Consider the following 27,371-nt stretch of genomic DNA (forward strand, 5'->3'; position numbering starts at 1 on the left):
AAAAGGTAAGGTTGCTTGAAGGAGTGAAACAAAAAAAACTGTATTTTGAAGGAAAAAGCGGTTTTTTGAGGGAAAAAACAATCATAAGACGTTACACTGTGGGTCCCTTGAATCATGTTATAGAATTCAGCTACCACTTCCGTTTCGTGGACAAAAAACAAGAATGAAACTATGAAAAATAATTTGGAATATATTTCACTTCCAACCATGGAGAACCAGGACCATGAAGAATAACGTCGACCTCTTCAGTTGATAACTCCGTTTGGAGCTATCGAGAGGAAGTCTAATACAGTTACACTCACTTATATCGATCACGCATGTAACGAAATCCCGCCTATTACGACGTGATTTCCCGGTCCCTTGGACTTGACAATGAGAGCAAACTGCTAATTTCCCCGTATGTAACGAGTTCGAATGATAAGAATTCCCCCCTGTTACGAAAAATTCTTCGGTCCCTTCATAAATTGTTGCGGACGTATTACTTGAATGGAGACGATTTTCGGAATATTAGTCGGCAATCCTGTGACGTTTATGGCAAAATCCTTCATTATGGATATAACGAAATCCCGTTTAAAGTGAAATACAACGATTGACCCCTGAAATTCGTTATAAGCGAGCTTTAGTGTGCTTAATATTGAAAGTTTCCGGCCTCCGTGGCGGCGGGGTAACGTTCTCGCTTGCCAGACAAGAGGTCGCTGGTTCGAGTCCCGCCTGGGTAGGTTTCTCAGGTCCAGGGCATGGTTGTTCGTGGGGGCGAGGCTTTGAGCGCTGATACGCCGCAGGATGCTGGCAGGTAGCAGAGAACCCTGCTAGCTGGTAGCGCTCGGCTTTAATAATGATTATTAATACCTTATTTAACGAAGAAAACTTTCCGACCTTAGGCAGTTTTAATAGGTGACTATTAAGACATGTTTCCCTGAGCTCTGTGCCTCATGCATGCATTGATAATCTCAGACGATGTTCTAAAACCAAATAATTTGTATATTATGAGTACACTAATGGTGGGTAAGGAATCGCAATCAATGCCTTTCGTTTTCTTTGATGAAGGTAACTACCCTATTAGCGGTCGGGGAGGCCTTCACGTCATGACTGCAGAATGCATCAAGAAAAGGAATAAACGAGATAAATTCAATAGTTTTCCATTAGTTAGCCATCTTTCTTTGACATTTAAGGCCTTATTTTCAATCATGGCGAGATATTGACACTTAAAAACGATAATTATAACTCAAGTGTTTTTTTATATCATTTTTTGGTCCTGTTTTAAATGACCTTTTTTTACCGAAAAATTGATTAGTATTGGTTACGCATAAAATATAAAGTTTGAATCAGTTTAGAGGATAAAGAAACATAAACTTAAGAAATAAAAATACCGTCGCAACATTTGTATGAATATTTGTTTTATTACGGTCTCCCAGACCGCAATACGGCAATTTCACGTCACTGGTTATGGGTTAACCCTTCCGTGACTGTGATTGGAAAACTTACGCGAACGACTGAGCGGGGTATCTCAGGTACCCCATTTATAATACATATATATTACATGTTGTATTTTAGTCTTTCTTGTAATTCAACACCATGGCTCTTTTTTTGATTTTATCATATTATTTGTAATTTATAAATACGTTATAGGCTACATTTATGTTTTTACACTGATTTTGTGCGAAATAATTAATAATAATTTCGTTTATTTCCGTGGGCACTGAGGCCCATGAGAAAATAAATGTACAGCTTCCTACATTTTCAGCATTGGTAGATAAATATAGAAGAAAAGAAGTAAATGAATCGAATTACAGACAAATGCAACCAGTGCAGATCGCCACGAGCATGAACAAAATTCAACGAAACAATATGTTCAACAAAAGAAAGAAAAATAAAAATGCAGACAGAAATGGCAGGATTCTTTCATATTTTACTATTGTAACTGCACATTGACTAACGTGCTATAAAAAATCAAGTGCAAATGGTGCCATCCTGTAGAATATAGTCTTTATTGAAGTTATGGTGTAATAAAATTTATCGCATTCAACTTTTATCCCTGCACTCATATAACTGATAAGTTTTTTGCTATTCCCGCTAACGGCTGTGATTATTGATAAAAAAATTAATTAACGTTTTCATAATTTGGGGTAGCTGAGTTAACTCACACAATCACGGAAGGGTTAACGAAAGGCGCCAAAGGGACCACGGTTTAACGTCCCATTCGACAGACACAGTGTTGCGCTTGAAATATCCTCCACACAGCATTCAAGTAGGGATCGGGCAGTCTCTGAAAACACCCTGTCACCGTCGGGATTGGAACCCAAGCCCTCAGCGTGGGAAGCCAACACTCTAGCCGCCACACCTATTCGATCCCCACCTTTGGCTTAGTCTGGGGTGAGGTTTACCCTGAACTATCCAAACCAACCTTCGGGTTGAATCACTGACGGAGTGATTTAGCATTATGATCGCGGACAATCCCTTCGTGATCATTCGGGTTTTTTTCACCGGTTAACGATGTGTCTCTGCCGACGTTTCGATGTACGTGTCGTACATCTTCACCAGGGTATGTCAAAATGCTGATCTGAGACGGTTCATAACCTGCCCTACGTATTAGATATCATCTGATTGGGTGGTCTTCCTCAGCACTGGTTTCCAAGGATTGCTGATCAGAATTATCCGGCGCCACGGTTGAGCGAATAGGCTAGTTACCTTCATCAAAGAAAACGAAAGGCATTGATTGCGATTCGTTACCCACGATTAGTGTATTCATAATATACAAATTATTTGGTTTTACGAATCCCAGTTAAGACGAATGGCAATGGTCAATTTTAACCGCATTTGAAAAAGGCCAGATTGGCGCCCATGCGATGCCACTCCACGCGACGTCACAGGGACCTAGTTTCTATACGAGTAGATAGGAGTTTTACATCGTCTGAGATTACCAATGCATGCATGAGGCACATAGCTCAGGGAAACATGTCTTAATAATCACCTATTAAAAATACCTAGGTTCGGAAAGTTACCTTCGTTTGATAGGGGGATAATAATGATTATTTAAGCCAAGCGCTACCTGCTAGCAGCCTGCATCGCAGCGGCGTAAATATCCTCGCCTCAATGTCACCTCATTTGCGGTAGCGGGAACCAGAACGACGTCACACAGAGTTTTCCCAGCGTTCATAATTAGCCGTCACGTTTTCGCGCTCCTGAAAATGTTCTCTTTTCGTTCAATCGCGAAAAATAGTAATCATCATTAAAAAATCTAAAAGCGTGAAATAGGTATGTACTCCAGGAGTAATAATCTTTCGATTTAGGTACTAAAAAAAGTAATAGTAAACCATCCTCTTGTTTATTGGTGATAGTGTCCTTAATATTTCACTCTGGAGGCAAAGGGGAACGAGGATAATGAAACGGTTTGAAAGCACTGCCACGAAGTGGCCTGATGATGGAGGAAGACACGTGCGTCGAAACGTCGATGGAGAAGCAGCCAAGATGCAGCACGTGAATCGGAGCAAAACACGATGAATTATTTAGATACGTCAAAGATATTATATGTTTACAGCAGAATATGACGCCTCAATAACAAATGTTTCGACTAGCTGTTTAATTTGAAGAAATTTTATTTAATGCCGATGATGTGATATGAATTTATAAAATAAAAATGCTAACTAAGCAGGAGATTTACTTGCTTTGCCATTTGTTCTTGCACGGTGAGTTTAAATACCACTTCTTCTACGTTTTTTGAAGCGTGGAGGAGCACGTAGCGCGGAATGGCGGCGAATGTGTACAAAGGGACCAGTTTTCCCTTTTACAGTGTAAGTGAAGGAGAGGCTGAGAATAGGCTACAATATAGTGAGCGCGTGCTATTCACACTGAAGTGGGAAGTATGACTATAAACCTAAATGGCGCCGGAAAGTGGCCAATGAACGGCTTACTTATCCGAATGCATTGTGAACATGGAGATATTTCTGAGTGTCTGGATGTATCTCATTTTTAATTAATTTAAATGTATATTTTTTTGTTTTTTTAAAATATTTTTTGTTAATAATTAGAAATGTCGACCGTTAAATACATTCGTCTTTCAGGCCTGTCTCACAAACAGCCTTAAAGAAACTGTCGAGTGCATTCGTGGTCTGTGTGCAACGCCTCGCCACTTATGTCGATGATAGAGTTGATTTGGATATGGAGCCAACGGCCTACGTTGACTTCAACATAACACTAAACATTGCACTAAGCATAGCACTTCAACATTGCCTGCATCATAAAAATGCGATTGTGTCGTCTTCAACAATCAGGTAGTCATTACTATACCATCGACTAGTAATCATTTGGAACACACTTGAAATTGCTATGAATACTTATCAGGAAAATAAACCTTATACTGATCATACGTAATAACATTTCTGTAGCATCCTCGAGAATAAAAGGCTCGTTTTGAGCTATTGCAAATCTTTTGTTAATGCCTGTCAATATTAATGGCAGAGAAAGGAGTATTTATTTGGGAGTCATTTCAGGTGACTTTAAATTATGCGCTGAGATATGAGCAGACAGTCAGTTTCCTGTAAATAGTCTACTTAAATCGCTGCCTCCGGGCTAGGAGTGACGTCACAATGGCCAGTGTTGCGAACAATGGCGAAACAATGGGCGCTGGTGGTCCGTGTGCTATAGATTCCGCCTCGCGTGGGCCGCAGCCTTTTCTTTTCCCCTTGCATCTTCACGCGCGGACCGGGTCAGTGGGAATGGGAGAATGATGATGAACGGATCGGAAGTGAAGAATTCGCAGCGAGAGAGAGCCTCAGCACGCTGCCTGGCTTCGTCGTCGTCCGGAGCGAGAGGTTAGTGCCGGCAGTCTCCGCGCGGCGGCGCGCGCTGCCGCCTCCCCTCCTCGCCTGCTCCTTCGGAATGCTGCGTGACTGGTCCTCCTCCTCTTGGGCGCCCGCCGCATGTAATTCAGCACCCATGTCTATTATATACAGGCACACACGGAGTGGGGGGAGGGGGCGCGCCGGTGGGGTGGGGAAAAGGTGGGCTAGTTCCCGCAAGGGACGCGTGGTGGCAGCACCCGTCGCCTCGGTGGCGACAGACACCCGACGGTTCTTCAGGTTCGTTCCTCGTCCTCTCCTAATTTCGTTGTTATAGATTTCCGGTGGTGGTGATTGACCACCGCACGCTACTCCTTCCTTCCCACAAAATGTTTCTAGTGCTCACCGTAATGATTTCGTTTCCATTTTAATGAAATCGCTTGATAAATGTTGATGAAAATAAATGGGCTGTCTACCGCAAGATTATAAACAAACACTCGTCATTTTTGCGATTGCCATCTATCACCCATTTCCAGGAGTAATTGACTTTTTTATTACAATTTCCTGGCTAATGAATCTGAGTAAACTCATCATGCGCCAGCATGCAAATGGAAAACATTGATTTGTAGCACTTATCGATTTTCATAGACTGGTGCTTGGCCTCTAATTTATTGCTATGATGATTACTTATTAAAGATTAAATTTTATTTTCAGAGCCTGCGTAATGGATGGCGAAATATAATAATTTGCGGTAGTGGGGGAGGGGTGTAGTCGAAGAGGGTTTCAGCGTCTGGCCGTGGTGTTTGAAGGATGAAATACAGGTGGACAATGTGTACCACCGCAAACACTTCGTGACAGAGGCGTAACTAGGAATAAGGTTTGGGGTGGAATGGGGAATCGGGGAGGAAGAACACACCCCCTCCCCCCGCCGGACAACGGGGGGTCCAGGTCGTTGCCACTCGTCTCACTACCACGATATTAAGAACTGATCTTCTAATTTAAGCATATGCAGTTATTATGTGTCAAAACTAGACAATAGTTTGAAATAATTCTATCATTTCTCTGAGACTTTGTGGGGGTAGATCTATTCCCATTCATACCCACCCCATAGTTACGTCACTCCTATGTGACATGTGTTATGGTGACTGCAATGCCTGATCCTTCTCTACCATCAGCGGCGGATTTAGGGGGGGGGGGTCACAGGGGTTGTGATGCTCCCATAAATATTATCAAAAATTTTTAATTCTTCATCATCATCATCGCTGGTCAACAATCCTAGGATTGGTTTGACGCAGCTCTCCACTCAATTCTCCTATCAGCTAATCTATTCACTCCTATTTATTTCTTCACGTGTTCATTAAATTTTGTTTTAGGTCTTCCTCTTTCGTTCTTGCCATCCACTTGTCCCTCAACGGTTGTCTTCATCAGGCCATCATGTCTCAAGATGTGGCCCATAAAGTTGTTCCGTGTTCTTATTGAGGTTTTCACGAGGCTTCTCTTCTCTTCTACTTTGTTTGAGACTTACTCATTACTAATTCGGTCGATCCATTTGATCCTCATCATTCCTCTGTAGCACCACATTTCGAAGGCCTCCACCCTCGATATCTCCGCAACTGTCATTTTTCATCCCTCATTTCCGTAGAGAAGCTACTCCAAATATAAGTTATAGTAAAATGTTTCCATACATCTATGTTTAAATTTGCCGCCGTAAGTAGTTCTCTATCGGCGGAATGCTCTCTTCGCCTGGGCTATTCTGCTAATAGTTATAATTACTTTCTTGAATCTTCCATCGCTATTAATTCTACTTCCCAAATAACAGAATTGATATATTGATCTTAGGACTTCCTCATTACTAACTCAGTCGATCCATTTGATATTCATCATTCTTCTGTAGCACCACATTTCGAAGGCCTCTATCCTTGCTTTCTCCGCTGCTGTCATTTGCCGATAGTATACTCCAAATGTAAATTCTGATAAATTGTTTCCTTAATTTTACAATTAAAATTCCCGCATTAATTAGATCTTTGTTTTGGTGGAATGCTCTCTTCGCATGTGCTATTCTGCTGATTATTTCTTTCTTACTTCTCCCGTCACTGCCTCCCAAATAATAGATTTTATACACCTCTACCATTTTTTGTTTCGTAAAATTAAAAATCGTCTTCAATACTTCTGCTCTACTGCACACTAATACTTTTTGCTTATTTTTAGCTGACATCCACCGATCATACCACCTTTTTTCCGGAATCTTCCTCAAATCCTTATCAAACACGTAAACGTTGACTGTGACGCAGCCTTTAAATTTCCTCATGGTAATGTTGATAGAGGCATCTACATCAACGGGGTACCGTGCAAGCCACCACCAGGGTGTGTGGTACGGGGTGATCCCACACTAATAGGCATGCAGCACTCATCCTAACCTTAATGAAAAACGCGCCCATTCGCCGGACACAGGCCAAGCACACAGGAAAACGACACGTGGTCAAACCAGACATGACTAGAAATTGCTAATGGCACGAACATGCTACCATGCAAATAAAACTATTGATTAGTGATAGAAAACGAAAAGTTAGCGTACCAAGTGACTCATGCATGAGTTAAAACAAGAAGTGCATGCTAGTACTGACAATTACAGTAAGTTATAATCAGGGGCGCAGCTAGGAATTAAGGCTGGGGGGGTTTATGTGCAACCGGGGTGTATTGGGATATGAAATACCCACCAGTATAAGCGGTAGGTGCGAGATTAATAAATTGCGGAATTTTAAGATAAACGGTTCAAAATGGTGAGTTTTACTTGTAATGGTGAGTTGAGTTTAGTTTAGCTATCTGAGGGATATTTTATTTATCCTTACACTATTCTATTAGTAACATCAATGCAATTAAGTAAAATGGATTTAACTTAAGTATTTCTCTGAGCTCTGGGGAGGGGGAATTTAACCCCCAAGACCCCCCTTAGCTGCGCCACTGGTTATAATTATACATGCGGAGCTATTTTACCTAGTCGTAGTCAAGCTATCCTAGATCTATAGCAGTCATTATTGTCCCTTACTGTAGGCGGAAAAAACGATCTTTTAAATCTATCCTTTCTTCCGTCTATTTCCTTAATCTTATCCTTGTGATCATTTATGCCACAGTAATTAGGCTCTCTCTCAAAATATCTTGAACATCATGCATTCTACTTGAAAAAGACGAGTTGGGCCAGGGTGTAAACGAATCCCGCGAATCACAGGGGAGGGCTAATTCCATTAAAAATTTATCAACTATCGAAGCTGAAGAGTTGAGGCAAGGAGTCTTGCTAATAAATTTACCCTGGGGAAGGGGAGTTTAATCTTCTCTGGAGAGCATTTTTCGCAGCGTTCTAAATCAGAATAAATTTCCAAATCGGACAGTTGGTGACGGTATACTTCTCTCGGGTTTTCATCAAATTTTGGATTTATTACTGGTGTTACATTCTAAACAATTCTGTATGGGGACGAAAGCGCTGCGACAACAATTTGATGAATTGTATTTATGGTACTTATCTTAATGAGGGAATGGTACATCGTTAACATCGGCTTCCATATCAGACGACAAATGACGATCAAATCAATTAGCGGCACAGCAGCATGGAATAAAATAAGAGTAAATATTCTCTCAAATGGCTTTCACTTATCACAAATGTGCAAGGAAAAATTGGTTACAATTAATGCAATTAAAATTACGTATACTCCCTGGTCGACTAGGTGTGGGCTCGTGAAGTGAAACCGCGTTACTGAGTTGGGACGGGTGCTTCGAAGCCGAATAGCCTACGATGGACGAAGCAAGAGGGAAATAGGCTGTAGAACAGCGCAGGAAAAGAGGACTTTCCTCAGAAAGAAGAATCTTCTTACGGTTGAGAGTACAAGCATAGGAGTAATGAAACAATTCATCGGATTTTACGTACGGAGTATGTTTCTCTATGAAAGCGAGGCTTGGACGTTGACAGCAGCAGAGAAGTCAAGAGTGGAAGCATTGGAAATGTGGTGCTACCGAAGAATGAGGAATATAAAATGCAAGTTACGAAGAAGTGCTAAGAAGAGTGGGAGAAAAGAGAAGCCTCCTAAAAACATTTAGCAGAAGACGGGACAACTTATTGTTAGTTGGACACATTATGAGACATGATGGCCTGATGAAGACAATTGTCGAAGGACAGGTGGAAGGGTAGAAGGGCATGGGACGGCCCCGAATGAGTTAAATACGACAGGTTATAAAGGATGTAGAAGAGAATAAATCCGTCGCTATGAAAAGGCTATCGGATAGGGGAGAGGAATAGAGAGCTGCGTTAACCAAATCTCAGGATTGTTGACTTTTGTTTATGAATTGAAAGTGAAGACAAATGTACTATTTGTCGACACGAAATATTTCCAATGGTTTCTGACGATCTTCATACATTCAATAAATCCAAAAGAATACATGACATCTGTGCATTTCCCCATAAGAATCAAGGGGACGTTCATCGCAACAATGGCAGACACTGCCTTTCGAAGCGTCTGTGACGACTCGAATTGGTGGGTGACGGAGTGGTGTTGAGAGTGAAATCCAGAGGACTCTGGTGTTTTGTTATGCTCTAGATGTTCATAAAACAAAACACAATCAGAATTCGCAGTAAAAATTTTCTTTAAAATACGTAACTTTCATTATTTTATCAATGATCATAAGTTTCGTTGAGTTTTGGTCAAAATGATGCTAAAACTTTATGCCGACGTTTCGGTTTATTTGTAAACCATCTTCAGGGCTTTAAATGAAATACGAGTGAACCGTACATAGTACATACGTCATCCAAATATTTTGTTATTAAAACATGTACCTATATTATTTCAACAATGTAAATAAAAAAGAACTTACTCGTTGTTATAGTAAAAATATACTTAATAAATGATACTTAAATTAAGTTGTATCTGCCTTTAATTATTTTTCATTTATGATCATAAAAAAATTGAAGTCAAGACAAGGAAAAGGCAAATCTAATCATGTTAGCATGCTCTTAATCCCAGGTACGAATTTGCCAAGTTCAGCGCAACATCATTTTGACGCCGACAGTTGATTTGGGATGATTAAAGCACCAATCGCCTCAGCTTGACATTTTCCTGTATTCGTTGGGCTGCCTCTCATTTCAGGATATTCATCAGCGAATACGGACCAACCAAAATGATTTATGGGTGAACGGAGGAGAAGGTGTTTTGTTGAAGTATTCTGCTTGGATCGTTATAGCAGGAAAGCATTGCTACTCATCACCCTTATCGCATGGAGACGAAAACATTGAAATCGCACAATACCTTCGGTCGTACATTTCTTTCGAAATTACGAAAAATCGTAAAAAAAATAGGATTTTTCGGTATTTCGATTGTATGTTACTGTTATTTGATTACGTTTGTAATAATTTTTCCTCATATAAAGGTCTATTCCTTTGTAAATACATGTATTCAATTCATTCCCCGCCCCTTTGATAGTGATAGCCGCTCATTCCATTCAAATTACCGAAAAATCGTAAAAAATGTAATTTTTCCGGGATTTTCTGCGTGCGTGTGACAGCGATTTCAATGCGCTCCAATACGGAATACGTATCTATCTTCTCATTTTGGTGAGGGAAGGGGCGCGTATCGTAAAAATGATTGGCCTTACGGTGTTTGCTAACGTTGTGGTTCCGATTCTCAACCCTTCGCCTATGAAAATTAGCTACAGTGGTATTTTGCGCTCGCGCTGCGTGTATCACCTCTTTATGCCCCACACTGTTCAAATTTTGACGGTAAGAATGATAACGTAATTAATTCAACGACAATACAATCACATTCATTGACATCAAGCATTAGATTCCTCAATCTTTTGTGTGCGGTTAGAAACCAGGACGTCGACATTCCTAATACAAAATATGCTGTTGCCACCTCTTTTTATGGCCATTGGTTTGTTGCCCCATTAAATGGATTCCTTGATTGATGACGCTTCAACTGTGTTTAAGAATATTCAAGCTGAAGGATCAACGTCCAACGCCATTTCGAGACCAGCGTTGGGAAAAGTACTGAAAAAAATGTAATCGGGCTCAACTGCAATTACTCCACCATATTTTCAATTAGTGATAATTGCAAATTACACTTTGAGACATTAATAAGTGGTATTATAATTACGATGAAAATAATTTTTAATTTTGGTCCTGCACATTATGTAATCGCTGTCGATAATTTCTCAAACAGAGAGTACTAACATGCAAAATCAGCATTTTAATTATCATTTAATGATCAAAAATTCCTGGAGTATAGGTCATATAATGCAAAAAGTTTTTTTTACCAACGTTTCGGTTTATTTCAAAACCTTCTTCAGGGCTATGAATGAATAAATGAGAGTACAATAAAATGATAATGAGGTTAATTTGAGAAAAAGACTTCGAAACGAAATGTTTCAAATATCTAGATCAATTAACAGCTGTAAAAAAACAGACATTGAAAACCTTAGCAAAAATTATTTTTATTTAATTAATCCAAATTAATGGTAATTAAGTTAGGTAATAGCTTAGTTACCTACTATCAATAAACAAATATATGCAAAACTAAGGTGTGTCAAAATTCTTGCGCATTCCCTTATCATTTTTTTATTATATTATTATACAAAAAATGTTTTGTAACCTTTATTTATATGTCAATATTGTATGTTATTGTTTTTTATTGTACTCTTATTTTTTCATTCATTGCCCTGAGGAAGGTTTTTAAATAAACCGAATAGTTGGCAAAAATGTTTTGCATTATAAGACCGATCCTCCAGGAATTTTTGATCATTAATTAAAAGAGGTCAAGACAAGAGAAAAAAGAAAATCTAACTATATTTTAATCCCATTGCACCAAATAGTTATTAAAATAGTTTATTCGGGCACCTCAGGCATAAATACGAGGGTAATCCGAAAAGTAAGGTTTCTATTTTTTAGAAATATAACACATTGTTTTTTTCTATGATACGTGCATCATTTTAAAGATGAACTTGATCTTTCACCTCTCCGTCGGAACTGAATCGCATTCCGACCAAATGTTCTTTCAGCTTAAGCGGCCCACACACATGGGAACATGTTTCGCCGAACTTGGCTCGAATGAACTAGGTTCCCGTGTGTGTGAAGTGTAAACGAACCAAGTTCGTCATTTTTTGTCACGAACTTGGTCTTCAATCGGGATGGAAAACATTTGTTCGGTTCGCCGCCAGGGCGCACCAAGTTCGTCCATGTGTGGAATACACGAACCGTTGTTCGTCCGTTTCGTCAGTGGAGACGCTGTGGAACGGACGGAATATTAAATTATTTGCTTTTTGATTCAGTGCCACAATGTCTGAAAGTGACAGTGACAATTTAATGAACCCTTCGTTTTTAACAGACTTTATTGAAGCCTACGGGGAGTATCCGTGTTTGGGGAAAGTAAAAAGTGAGGAATAAAGAGACAGGAATATGCGGGACGACGCATTAAATAATCCGTTGCTGTTGACTCGAGAGACAATTCCGGGTGCAGATATAAATTTTATAAAAAAACCGAATCGAGTCACACTGTTTTCTCTTAAAAAAAAACCGAACTCATCCAACACAATCGCAGCAGCTGCCGACTTCGAACAACTCATCTCATCTGATTCCACGGACAGACTGACGAAATGGCGAACCGTTGCTCACATTTCCCTCCACTTTGTGTGGAGAGTGACGTCCATGAACTTGGTTCGCCGAACCAAGTTCGACGAACCATGTTCCCATGTGTATGGGCTGCTTTAGGGAACTCGTGAATGTCGCTGGGGGCCAAGTCCGGATTACAGGGCGGGTGGTTGACTATGTCCCAGCCAAAGTCTAGCAGGAGAGCGACGGTTCGGCGGGCAACGCGTGGGCGAGCGTTATCGTGAAAAATGCGTACAATGGCGGCGAGCAGATACGACATGAGCGAACAAAAATTGCCGCAGCGTTTACAAAAAATCGACCGAAATGGCGATTATGTGAAAAAATAGATAATTCATAAATCTTTATAATGATAAAGCGCTGCAGGAACAAGTGACTTTGTACGCAGTCATACGCACGGGTGCAAAGTTAAATACACCAAAGGATGAAGTTAACCATGAAAAAATATTTGACTTAGCCGGGATTCGAACCTGGATCTCCCGATTGCCGGTCACGTGTGTTAACCTTTTTCATCACCAAGCCATATTCTAAGTTCACTCTCAGAATATCCTGAAGTTCGCTCTACATTCAAAGTCAAATATTTCTTTATGGCAAACTTCATCCTTTGGTGTATTTAACTTTATAATGATGCATGTAACATAGAAAATAAATAGTTTCTTTTAATTAAAAAAAAACTTGAGATCTTACTTTTGGGATTACCCTCGTACATATGTTCAACCAATAATTTACATCTTTATTTTATTGTGTCCACGTCGCCCGCACTACCTTACGATCACTGCGCGTTATATTAAAGTTTCTCTCTTTTGATTTATGAAAAATATAGCGATTATTTACGAGTTTTTGAGTTCTAGCGAATTTGTGATTTTTTAGTAGATTACAAGAAAAAAAATTACTTTGAAAAATGACTTTTTTTTTAAATGTATCCAATTATCAAAGATATAATCGCTAACAGTAAATTAATTTCTTTTACTTCGTTTGTATCACATATGTTTTCTAGACGTTTATTTTTTATTGATAACAAGAATCGCATTATTCGAGTGGATGAATGAAGGAGAGAAATTGTTCTGGCCGTTGCTTTCATTTTTCCGTGCATGGCCATGGACAAATGCACGGATGGATGCACGGAAGTAGAATGTGGGACTATTTCTCTGAAGTGCTTTCGCACATTTTGGTTGTGCGCAGTTGCGACGGTGAATTTGCGCCCGCGCAGGCATATGCATCGTGCTAACAAGACTTTCCCTATTTCTCCAAGTGTAGTCATTCTCCAGGATTCGACCAAGGTAATCGTTTGCACATCGTTCTAAAGCCTTAATCGCACTATCATTTTTTTTCGTTCCTTTGGATGGACAGTTCAACTGATCGCTCCAATGATGGCGGAAACAAACCTTCGTATCAAGATATTATCTATCTATCTGTATATTCCTTCCCTGAAACCATCTCTGTTACCATCTTTCAGCCAATCAGAACGCACGGCCGCTAACAGCGGTTGTAACGCAGATTAAATGTTGATGAAAACCTATCCGGCATCCAACTGGATTTATGTATTGGCTCCATGACAACGCGCAGTTGCGAATTTCGCCAAAAGCCCAACCAAATCTCCAAAATTGTGACTGTAATTCAAAGAACTGAGAAATTATGGTCTAAAATAATCACTATTCTTATAAGTTATGACTATAAGTTTATAAAATACTAGAGTTTAAAACTCAATTAGATCTCATGCGAATCTGTGGTTTTCAGACGCCTCGTCTTCCTCTCGACATCTCTTCCACAGGTTTCGGACGGTAAGCGTTGGATATTTTTCGAGCGATTAGAGGATAAAATCATCTCCAAAATTTCTTTGATGGACTTATGCTCTGAACATTATTTCTAAAGTACTCTACCGATTCAGGTAGGATTACTTAAAGTACATAAAAAGTATTCCTGTTTTATCCCTTCGTGGACTTGCCACTAAAATTCACAATAAGGCCTACTCCCTTTCATTCTATCTAATACGTAAATCCTATTCTCTCCCCTCCTCTCCCTCGTGTGCTTCACATTCTACCCCCTAAATCTGTTTCCAACATCCCCTCTGCGCTCAGCACATCCAAAGCCTCTGTCTCCTCCGTATCTAATCTAGAAGTTGCCTACCTTCACCCACCATCTTTAGCAATAGGTTAGATTCCTTCATCAAAGAAAACGAAAGGCATTGATTGCGATTCGTTACCCACCATTAGTGTATTCATAATATACAAATTGTTTGGTTTTAGAAGTACCGGTGTAGACGAATGGCAATGGACAATTTTATCCTCACTTGAAAAGGCCAGATTGGGGCCCATGCGATTAACTCCACGTGACATCGCAGGGACCTAGTTTCTATACGAGTAGATAGGAGTTTTACATCGTCTGAAATAAACAATGAATGCATGAGGCACAGAGCTCAGGGACACATCTGTTAATAATCACCTATTAAAATTACCTATGGTCGGAAAGTTTCCTTCGCTTGAAAGGGGGATAATAATCATTATTTAAGCCAAGCGCTACCAGCTATCATGGTACTCTGCCACCTGCAAGCATCCTGGGTCGTATCAGCGCTCAAACCCTCACCACAACGTCACCTCACTTGCGGCAGCGGGAACCATAACGACGTCACACGGAGTTTTCCCATCATTCATACTTAGCCGTCGCGTTATCGCGCGCTTGAAAATTTTCACTTTTGATTTAATCGCAAAATATTGATATCGTTATTTAAAAATCTAAAAGGGTGAAACACCTAATCCAGGAGTAATAATATTTCGATTTAGGCAATAAAGAAATAAAAGGGAACCACCCTATTCGTCGTTCCTCCTCCTCTCCGTTCATTTCACCTTTCCAATTCTTCTCCAGAATCACATCTCGATCGTCTCCAGTCTTCTCTCGTCCTCCTTCCTAAGTGTCCTCGTTCCTGCACCGTAAAGCGCTACACTCCAGATCAGACTCCACGCTAGCCTTTTCTTCAAACTCACATACAACGATCCTCTCATCAGCTCCTTCCTTTTCATGAACATCTCCTTTGCTGACGTAATTCTCTCACCGATGTTCTTTCTGCTGTATCTGTTTTCTTTTTATGTGCTGCCCAAATAGTTGTATTGCACTACCTGAAAAAGTTTTGGCCCTCCTACTTTGATCTTGAGTCTCACATTCCTTACTCGCGGCGCTTTACAAAACCGCATAACCTTGGTCTTCATGTGATTATCCTCATGTCATTCTCCTCGCTACGCTTGTCCAACTCATCCCCTAGAGTCTTGCAGCCCTCTCTCTCTGACTGGCTATTCAGCGTCTGATTATCCGCGAACCTCACTGATTTAAACATTATTCCCCCTCCTAACTCCATCTTCCTACTCATCCCACGCCTCTCTTGCCATCTCGTCAGCGTAAACGTTAAAAAGCAGCGGCGATAGTGGACTGCCTTACCTCACTCCAACAGCCATTGCCTGCCCACCCAGATTCTTCGTCCGCTGTCCTCACCTGCGAAGTCTGGGCCATTTCGAGATTACGAATGAGTCACTTATCCTTCCAATCTACGCCTATTTTCTTTACAAAATCCATTCACTTTACCCACCCCACTGTATCAAATGCTTTTCAATATCCGCCATGCCGGCATACATGTCTTGGTTATATTCTAGGTTTTGATCCACTGGGGATCTCATTACCGCTATTGCATCTCGAGTTGAATTTTCTTTTCTGAAACCAAACTGATCTTTGCCCAAAATCTCTTTTACCCAAGTCCCTACCCACCTGCTTAAAACCCTCGATACCATTTTCGCCGAGTGCGATATTAGGCGAATAGTCTTATGATCTCCGTAGCTTTATTATTTTTTGGTTGATGAATTAGAACAGTTTTCACGAAATCATCCGGCCAACATCCCTCCTCATAGATCCTGCGTAATGGTTCGAGAAAACTTCTCTTACCATCCCTCCCTAAATTCTTCAGAAGCTCACACAGGATATTGTTCACGCCCTCGGCTTTCCTAGCCTTCATATCACGAAGTGCTCTCTCGATTTCCGTGTCTAAAATCACTAAAAGTAGATTATCCTCCTCTGCTGCACTTTCCTCCACTAAATTCAATCTTTCCGGCCTGTTATTGCTGCCATACAGATCCTCCGCATATTCCTTCCCTCTACTATGCATCCCGTCTCGCTCGGTTATAATCCTTCCATCTTTTTTTACCATGCTCTGAGCTAAAGCAAGTTCTTCCAGGCCCAACTCGTCCTGTAACGTGGAAACGATTTTATGTGTTCTATAATATTCTCAGATTAAATAAGGACAGGAGGAAATTTGGAATTTTGCGCATGATACCATGATTAAAATGGAAAACCATAAGACGCCGCGAACTGGGTTCGATTTGATAATTCAAACGATAGATTTGGTATAATGCTGTTTATTTCCGTTCAACATTTTATTTCCACTAATATTAACGCTCCGGAAACTATCTGGATATTAGTTAAATCTATCTAAAAGCATGCATTCGTTAACTAATACCGTTTTGCGTCATACTTGGGTTTCAGTGTTGTTCTCAGTTTTCGAGCTGAACCCACCTTCACTCCTTTCTTTCTTTCCTTTATGCTCGCAGGAATCAGTCCTATCGTGTTTCGCACATGTGCTAACCCTGGTTAGATTCAAAGAGATAATTTTCCTTCCATATCTCCTCGTTAATTACAATTTATGGTTGGCTTTCTTTAGCGTATTCCTCTCAGTATGTACAAATTGTATTGGATCCTCTCAGGTATCCCACAAAGCCATTCTAAATAGCTTTTTACTGCTCTGTTAAATACTTAACAAAGCCATTTTTCATTATTGTAATTAATTTTCTTTCTTCTATACTTCATGGCATTATATTTTGGAGGGGGCTACCGACAACTTCGGCCATTTGCACAATGAGGGAAGAAGAGTGGAGAAAAGCCCAGCGTGGGCATTGGTCTGCTCTTAACGATAGGCGCCAAGGCGACCGAGGTTTAACATCTTAATCAACGGATGGAGAGATGTACTTTGATGTCCCCCTCCTCCCCCCCCACAAAGCAGTCAAGCAGGGGTTTGGGTGGTCTCTGTTAAATCTTCTCTATCGCGGGAATATGAACCCAGACCTCCTGGGTGGGAAGTCTCCTTCTGCACGATCCCATCCCCAAATGAATCATATTATTTCAAACTAAAAAAAAAACTCGATGTTTAATAATTTCCGGGGAATAGCTTAGAATGACGCGAGGGGCTTCTCACGGAATATTTTTGCGGAGTGGGTTTCCGTTTTGACATTTGAGTTCTCCCCGCCACAGTTCCACAGAATAAGTTGGAATCGATTTTTTTTTACGATCCGACGGCATTCAAGGTTTTTGTCGTTCAAAGTTCTGTCACCAAGATTCCATCATGGCCGCTCGGACGCATTTATTACGGCACAGTAGAGGGTTGCGGCAGCCAATCAGCCGACGCGCTCTGCGGGCCCACACGCAATGCGTCCATGCAAATGTAACGTCGTCTTCGCAGCTCTTAAAAAGCCATCGTCTCCTAAGCGACCGGCCTCGCGCGCACTGCCACCCAGCGAGACAAGAGTGCAGCGAACATTTCCACCTATTTCGGCCAATTTACGAGCGGACTTATCCGGCCCCCTTTTGCGACGACTCCTTCGTCTGCTTTGCATTCTGTGCACTTTTTTACGATTCCCAATGTGCATGCATTCCAGCCGGAGAGAGAGTACGATTGGGCGAGGCAGAACCCCCCCCTCCCCCCAATAACGCTGCTTACCCCAAGTTTGCAGAAATTGAGCTCGTTATGATCGGCTGGAACTCGGCCAACTTCTCGAGCGCATCTGCGGAGCTTAAAATTATAAGCGAGGGGAAAAAAAACTTTCGCGTCTGCATTGAGAAAAATTTTTCCTGAACATTTTGTACGAATGAAAATATTTTCTGTAGATGTTGATAACCTAGTGGCGAATATATCAGGTGCTATCAAGAGCTCTAATGAGTACAAAAAATGAACGTTAAGAATAAGGTAATAACCCCATGTCTGAATATCATACGATCCATGACCTTGCAAAGTCAAAGCTTGCTAGCGAGTGTCCATTCATTGACTTGTGGAAGGTCATGAAGTATCATGTGAATCAGAAACTGGGCGTTGGAAATCATGCATCTATCACTTGCAACTTCTCCCGATTATTGTTACCGAACTAGTTTCATTGTTACTCTCAGTAGGACCTAGTAACCATCGACCAATGAAGTTTGATATCCATGACGTCCGCATGGCAAGCGTCAATCGTTTCTATCTAAAACATGCACATTTTTTCTCGATTTACCGCGCGAATTATAAAATGTTCATTTTTATTAAAGAATGATTTTCATTTAGTCATTTTACAACGTAACACAACAGTAGAAAAAAAACTTCAGTTATTTTTTTCAAAAAATGGGGAAAAAAATTTTGAGATAATATTATATTAAATTGGCCGACGTCTCCTGCCTTTAAAAAATACTTAGGAATAAAATTGTTTCAGAGTTGTGGTCACTGATTAGTCTATAATTTGAAAATATAATCGTTTTTTTCCAAATTTAGGAGTGAAAAAAAATCATTTTCATAAGAAGGTTGCCCGTGAGATGAGACGTGAAATAGTTAAAGTTGAACGAATACCTGTTTCTTGTACCTTCATTATTAATATTTATCTTCGAGATTGGCCAGCGATATGAAACAGCTTGGTTCAGATATTATGATTATTGTGCCAGTGGTGCATTAGACTATTATAGTCTATAAATGGTGTTAATCTTCTAAAATATTTCAGGTACTTCACGCATAGTTAGCAACTGAGGCATGTCTAAAGTGAGTGATGCTATCCGGCCAAAGCTTACATACTAACCTTAAAATATAACATAAAAAATGGCTAAATATTTGCCGTCCATAAAAATTTTAAGCATTGAATTCTTGATTTTTCATATTTGTTGGTCATTAAATTGATTGGTATTTCTATAATTTGGTAAAAATTCGTAAAATAACAAAAAACGCCGTGTTAAAAGTATCAAAATAATTTGAACCACAAATGATCACCATTATCATAGTTAGAAAACTCTTTTTTTTTTCATTTTTGAAGCTGAAAACGCCAGGTGTACGGTGTTTCAGATCGTATTTTTCTATTTTCTTTTAAATCAAATATCAGCGCATTCAGAAAGTGTGCGGCTTCTACAGAAAAAAATCACAAGTGAACAATAGAAAAATTAGACTCAAATAGACTAGACCCATTGGTTGAACTATTTTGATTATGATTTTAAATATATCTCATTATTCAGAGAAATAAATTGAAGTTATACAGATATATTAGTTTTACAGTAATCTGAAACACATCTAACGTTTCTCTCTAAGTTATGAATGCAAGTGACGAAATAAATAAGGTTCTAGACATGAGCGTTTGAGAAATAAAATAAGAGAAATAGAAATTTTAAATTGACTTAGCTGTAAATTCGAAGATTACCCGTGAACTAGCAGTGGAATTATTTTAACGGCGAGCCTCAATTATTTGTGAAGGTAAGTATGTACTTCATTACCAGGTTCCAAGTAGCTTCGAGATAAATGAGGACTTCCTGACGTGAGCAGTTGTAACTCAAAAAATAAAACTGTAAAATTAGTTTCAATTATTCGCTAAAGCTAGTTAGTTTATTCTGAGATTGTGGACACACAGACTTCTTTACGTAAACTGTTTAAGTATACGAACCTACTCAAAAAGTACAGGAACAAAGTTGATTAAACAAGGACTTCAAGCATTTATTACGTTCTTGAGAAAATTATTGGAATTATCCTGATAACGTAATTTTCAAAGAATATTTGATTATATTTGACGTGAGGGATGGATATTTCATTTTTAAGTAAAATACGAGTCCAATCGTTTTAATGTTGAGGTCAAAAAGTTGTAATGCACCTCGTGAAGCAAAGAAGTTTATTCTAAGTAAATAGTGTCCCCATTTTAATTCAAAGTTTTTTTTACATATTTAGTTGAAATTATTAAACTTAATAAAAGTAGCAGTGGAATTATTTTAACTGCGAGCCCAAATGCGTCTCTTTTCCTGGTGAATTGAAGGATTTAATCGTAAGAAATAGCGGCGACAGAATGAAGTAAAATTTTCGAGAAGTTGAAATATCTGAAAGCGTACTGCAGTATAAATTTTTGCCGTGATTTTAAGTTGCCACGTATAAAACAAAAAACAACAGGATGCTTAAGAATTATTGACCGCAGCAGTTGAAATATTACAAATTCGTAAAGTAAACTTTTCAATTTATTTCAACAGTGAGTTGAAACACTACTAATTTCCACGGTAAAACTAATGGATTTATTCGGATTGAGTATGGTCCTCAGGATGTATGAGAATTTGTGACGAGAGCATTTGAGAAACTCTAAATAATAAGGTAAAGTTTTTAAGTTAAAGCAAAAATAACCGACGGAGAACATTTATTTCCCTTCTCAAATAAAATACCTCTTTCAGTGAGTTTTAATGTATGCTAGGATCTAGTATGAATGCCCCCCTCCTGATGTGATTATTAGCACACGACTGATTTAGCCCGCATGCGAGTCTAACAGAATACGGTATACATCTGCAGTGCCAAAACTTCTAGCAAAGAAACCGGCCACAGTTTGTAACATGAGATGACGTTTCAATCACCATCGCCTCCCCTCAAACTCAAATAATGAAGAACGAATTCGCGTCCCGCGGACGAATTATTCGAGTTTCCTAGGACTTTTATAAGTGGACTTATAATCTCGCGAACCGTTTGAGTCGCGACGAAGTTCGTGGAGAGACATGTCCGTTTTTTGTTTGTAATTTTGGCACATCAACCGCTTTTACTTGAAAAAAAAACAATGCACTGACAATGAGGGAAAACTTAACATGCTGTTCCTACGCAATATTACGCGTAACGTGATAACAAAATTTTGGCAAGAGTGAGCGTTTACTGTCAATTTACTTTTTCAATAAATCATTTGGAGTTGTGTATTTTATAAATAAGAGAGTAAATTTCATTATTTTATGCTTAGTTTTCAAACGCATATTTGTTTCATTACTTGATGTATTTTGATAGTTATTTAATGATTTTTCCTCTTTCAAGAGATATTTTCCTTGCACCTCAAATTTCTTGACAGTTTTGGGGTTACTTCCATTAATATGCTTTCGTAGTGTAGTAATTACTGGAGGACTTTACTTCCATTTTGAAATAAATCCTTGTTCATTTCTTGTTGGTTTGCTCACAAAGGATGAAGTTTAACTTTTTTGTTGGGGTAGTATTGTTTTTCTCTCACTCCATATGTGGTTTTGAGTTGCCGAAGCCAAATCAGAGGGTTGTCAGCAATATGCCGTGTCCCAAAATTGCAAATATTCAAGTTAAGTTGAAGGAAGTACAAGTTGATTCGAAATCATTCTTTAGCATTTTTGTTTATAACTAGGAAGCTTTCAACCCCTCGCATATAACAAAGTCTCGGTTCAAAGTGAAAGTACATTCCTACATTTCTTCTTACAAAATTTCATCTCCTTGTTTTACTCTTCGGCCAGCCGTTCGGACGCGAGTGACATTTGAAATTTTTCGTTTTTTGTCCGTCTCCACGGAAATCCACTTTCCCCACAGCAAATTCAACAAGCCTGTTGGTTGGTTGTAGTTTTAGTATTTGAAGATTGATTACCAGCGTGAGCTTTTACCGAGACTGTGTATATATTTACACAGTCGTTGTTATTTGCTCAATCCGGAGAAGCAGCTCAGTGAGAGGAAGGTTGTGGATCAGTTCAATTAAGAAGAAAGCTGCTTTTTCTCATACACCACATTTAAATGCGTGCTTGTTATGTAAAAGTGAAGTGAAGTTTCATCAGACTTTTCGACTTGAATGACAAAACCTTCATAAAAAGTTCTCCAGAAACGATTTCCTATTGATATTTTCTTTGCCTATGTATGGATGTGGGGAGTAAAATTATTTTACGAGATTGCTTCATTCATTAATGACCTGAGGTGCTTATCTATGGCCTCAGGCTCTATTCTATTCCGCGCCATAATGAAATGAAATCGAAAGCCATGGCAGCTGTGGGAATTCGTTACAGATTCACCAGTGTCACTGACCGTGTTGCCATGAAAGCTACATTCATCGCCTGTTCTTCCAATTTTTTCATCCCTTATCTATCTCGCACCATCTCCATCGTTATTTTTCTACTCTTCGCACCACCCTATTTATGAAACCATTTCTTTGTTTGTTATTTGATAACACCGTTGAGAAATATTTTGTTAACGCTTTGTAACCTAGAGTTATTTTTGAGAGAATTCAAATTTCAAGATTTTCCATTATGAAAACTTAAAAATTTTTCAATCAATCATAATTATCGTGGCAGCTTAATATTTCGTCATTACAATTAACAACACAAAATAATGTGTAGTTTGCATATTCCCTAAACAGAGCATATAATATAAACATTTTTGATGTTGCTTAGAAGCAACATTGGGTTTTGTGTTTACGTTTTTCTTACCATTTATTCATTGTTTTCTTTGTTATTTTGAGTCCTTTGTTATTGGTCTTGAGCTGATTTTGGACTGCATTAAATAAATAATATGCTCGAATACTGCCCCCTTATCTACACCACTGCCTGTCCCTCTAACTTGAAAATTCTTCATCGCCCATCTTAATTTCTCCATTTCATTTTTCCGACACTAACCTCCGTAATTCTCGCTCTGAAATTATGTCTAACCTTTCATTTGCCTCTTTATCCACCCGTAGGAATATTTATGATAAGTATTTCTTTCATTTTACACAGCCTTAAATTTTAAGTACCGAACTAAGATTCTTTTAACTTCACATTCCCACCCGTGCTTTTAGTAACAATCACCTTTTACACCCACCTTAAGTCCGTCTTCATCTCTCCCAGAGATTTTTTATACCAACTTCCGTTTTACTGTTCAACAGCATTTTGTGCGTGCCTAACCATCCTTGGATGCATCGACTCCCGTCAGAACTTTGAAGAGGCACCTTCGAAAAGCCATTTTCTCCAGAATCTTACGTTTTATCACCTTATTCTTGTTTTTTAATAGTGCATAATTGATAACGATCCAGATTTTAAGTTCAAGGCCGAATCGTCTGTTTTTGAAGCGCGTGACTGCGCAAGAAGTATTTTGTTTGATACAGTGCTTTGAAATTCGTCGTCGCTAATTAGCGATAAAGCAGGGTTTATTTCTCCGACTGTGATTTAGTAAGCACGATTTCCGTCACATGTGCCACGGAGTGGACTTGTGACGACAGCACCTTGTCCGATAAAAACCATTCTGATGTTCGCTCTTGTGAGCAGATTGGCTAACTCGCCTGTCCGGCAATCGGGAGATTCGGGTTCGAATCCCGGTTAAGCCAAGTATTTTTTGTAAGACACGGTCTCAGGCGTTACTTTGTGGAACTGCTTCATCATAGAATAAAATAAAATTACTTTGTTCTGTTCCACACTTTATTTTAAATAGCACGACCCGGGATTCAGCATCTAATGATATCACCAGGATAATAGCATGAGATGCTGAAACCCGGGTCGTTCTATTTAAAATAAAGTGTGGAATAGAACAAAGTAATTTTATTTTATTCTACCAGTCTTTTTTCATGACGAACTTTATCCGTAGTGCATAACACTTTGTTTTTTTAATAATATTTAAGTAGAATGATTGAGTAAATGTTTGATGGAAGGGGAAGGAGGTCTTGCAGCTATTCTGCTGTAGTATCCAAGGATTGATCCTGATGATCCAAATGATCTCTCATGTGAATTATTCATTCTTCCTCAGGTCTCTGCGACGGACCCGGACTGCGGCGTCAACGCCATGGTGAACTACACGCTGGGCGAGGGCGGCGCTAAGGTTCGGGACTTCGAGGTCAAATCGTCCACGGGCGACATCTGCGTGGCTGGGAGGCTGGACTTCGAGACCCGCAGCATGTACGAGTTTCCCATCGTGGCCACGGACAGAGGTGAGTGCATCCCTGTGCCATTCCACATCGGGAGATTGGGCCTCCGAGAAATTACCTTTTTTTCGGGATCAAATTTTCTTTTCCCGAGCGAGAAAGACGTCTACTTTACCCTTTCAGTCATAATGCTCATTAAATTGACATGACTTTTAGGGGATTCTTATAAGCTAATTATTATATGTATGTCGATGATCACGAGCATGGGGCTCAGCATTTACTGCATGGTTGATTGGCAAACGTTTTGAAATGGATTTTGATGAGACCACATGTAAAGTAAAAAAGAAAATACGAACTTCGGAAAGAAACACTCCAATGGCCGTAACAAGTTCACAGGTATAAAGCCAGGTTGTTACGGTTATTGGAGTGTTTCTTTCCCAAGTTGACCTTGAGGCCGTAGAGCTCACCTTTTTATCTAAGAAAATACGAATTTCTACCAATAGGGGGGAAAATGATTGATTGTAAAGGTACTCCCTTAAGTCCCAGATCCGAATATTTTCAAACATTGGGTAATAATATTTACTCCTCAATTCAATGGCTCACGAGTTCACTTCGTGGAATTATGACATGATAGAATCAAATATAAACTTTTTTTAATTCCACACAGCAGTGGCGTAACTAGGAATATGCTTTTGGGGGATGATGGGATGGCCTGGGGTGGCGCAACCTCACCCCAGGCAACTATGGGGGTCCGGAAATTTTTATGAAAAATGGCCTGGAAATAAATTTTACATCATTTTGCCACGAACGATTTAACTTTAAACATATGCAGTTATTACATGTAAAAAGTAGTCAAAGTTTAAAAAAAAATTTTTCATTTCTCTGAGGCTTTGGGGGGGGGATCCACCCTCTCGTCCCCCCATAGTTACTCCACTGCTACCCAGTATTGATTAAAAACTGAACCGGTTTCGACCTTTTCAGGCCATTATCAAGATGTAACAGAAATTATATAACAAGTAATGAACCTTTTTAATGATTACTGTGTGGAGTATAACATAGTTTATTTTTGATTCTATCAACGTTAACCCCAGCCGCACGAGTCCTTAAGCTTAGAATTTCTGGAATATCCAGGCAGAATATTGAGACAAACATGTTTGGAAAGAAATCTCTGCCACTTAGCCCATTTTAGAAATAATCAGTGGTGATAAAATAATTCTGCATTTTTAGAAGTTAGTCCAAAGAATTTTATGGTATTCGGGATGCGTGAGAATGATTAAACAAATTTCTAGTATAGACGACCTGCATACCTTCCAGAATATCTGACTTCGTATTGGCGTCAGTTGGAAACCGAATTAGGCGTAAATAAACTAATTTTTCAAGTAGTTGACCTCTGCAAATCCCTTAGTGATCCTTGATAATGAAGTAATATCGTAATAAAGCCAATAAAATAGTTAAATTTTTGTCGAAGAAATTCGTATTGGATGATTTATTAAGAGACTAAAAAATATTTGGTTCATTTAGACGGTGCAAAAGTGAAACTTTGACAACTATCGCACGTTTTACTATCTCTTCGTTGGCTTTGTGGAGAAATTTCGGTTTCGCCGGCCTCGGTGGCGGCGGGGTAACGTTCTCACCTGCCAAACAAGAGGTCGCGGGTTCAAGTCCCGCCTGGGTAGGTTTCCCCGGTCCAGGGCATGGTCGTTTGTGCACGTTTACTTGTTACATTTGTTGAACACCCCGGTGTAAAATGGCCAATAAGAGCTGTATCCGGTGGTTTGAAAATAAAATAAATAAAATAAAATAAAATTTCCCAGGAATCCGCACGAAGAAATGGTTAATTAGCTACGATTGCTGGCACGCATTAACAACTCTTCTCGCAAACTCATTCAGTCATATTTCACGTGAGGCAGGTGCACCCTGGATGTGTGATTTTAATTAGTATACTCTAGAGGGCCTCAGTTTACATTACCTAACCGTACTCTATTTTGGAAATATTTTTAACCATCGATTATGATTGGAAAAACTCCCTAAATTAAGCCTTAACAATCTTCATTTTTTAAATTAATTTTTATAGAAATTTGTGCTCGTAGTGCCATTGATTGAAAATTGTTTCAAGGTTTGAAATTGTTACCGCAAGGTGTCCCAAAGTTCCTCACCGGTAGTTTTAGCGTATGTTTTGATATCACATGGTTTTTCAGTGGGACAGGCGGAGCATTTGTAAAGACGATGATGATCGTGTACCAAGCGAAGAGATATTCCACGCGCTTTACCTGAAGGTGTTAAAATATTCATGCGACGGTCTCATCGCCGTTCATGTTTAATTTAAATCTATTCTCACACCCCAAAAGAAAGTGATCCTCCCGAGCGGTTAACCTTTTATTTCACCTTAATATTCGCATCTTACCTTTGTTTTCCCAATCAATACCAGCACGATCACACAATCTCCACTAGTTAAGTGGTTTTAGATATATTCTCTAAATGCATTTGCTACGCGTGAAAAAGTGCTTGCTGGTTACTACTTTGAATTTTATGAATGGCAAGCAAAAACTAAAAGAGACTTTGACCGGACTTGATATTATGTGGTTCTTACCTGGTACTAATTAACCCTTCCGTGACTGTGCCTAGAGAACACACGCGAACGACAGTGCGGGATATCTTCTAATAATAATTCATAAATTACATTGTCGTGTACCAAGCGACTCTGAAAGGGGTTTAAAGTAGCGTTACTCAGATGATTGGGAACGTCATACCTCAGAGGCAGTCACAGTAAATAAATACACACCCATTTCTTAAGTAAAGTCCACTTAATTGATACCAGCAAAATACATGTTATAAGTTTGGCTTACTCGTCGAGGTACATAAGTTGTACGTCTTTCCAATAATTCAGCACCATGGCTCTTTTTTAATGATAATATATCTTGTTTTGAATAATTAATAAATACATTTTCGGCTACATTTAGGGTTTTACATTGATTTTGTGGGAAATGGCAGGAATCATTCATATTTTTCTATTGTGTCTGTACATTGAATAACATGCTATGAAAAAAAAAGTACAAAAGGTGC

The 27,371-nt window shown here is 39.3% G+C and overlaps 1 protein-coding gene across 1 annotated transcript in view; it reads left to right on the forward strand.

Annotated features, from left to right (window-relative positions):
* LOC124157977 (protein dachsous) overlaps nucleotides 1-27,371 on the forward strand; it is a 284,929-nt gene that overhangs the window by 198,943 nt on the left and 58,615 nt on the right. Inside the window, exon 3 of the mRNA XM_046533108.1 lies at nucleotides 24,194-24,374. Within this exon, the coding sequence (XP_046389064.1) occupies nucleotides 24,194-24,374 (181 nt within the window). The remainder of the gene's footprint in view (nucleotides 1-24,193; nucleotides 24,375-27,371) is intronic.

The sequence above is a fragment of the Ischnura elegans genome, chromosome 4 (assembly GCF_921293095.1).
Source record: "Ischnura elegans chromosome 4, ioIscEleg1.1, whole genome shotgun sequence".
Classification (NCBI taxonomy): domain Eukaryota; kingdom Metazoa; phylum Arthropoda; class Insecta; order Odonata; family Coenagrionidae; genus Ischnura; species Ischnura elegans.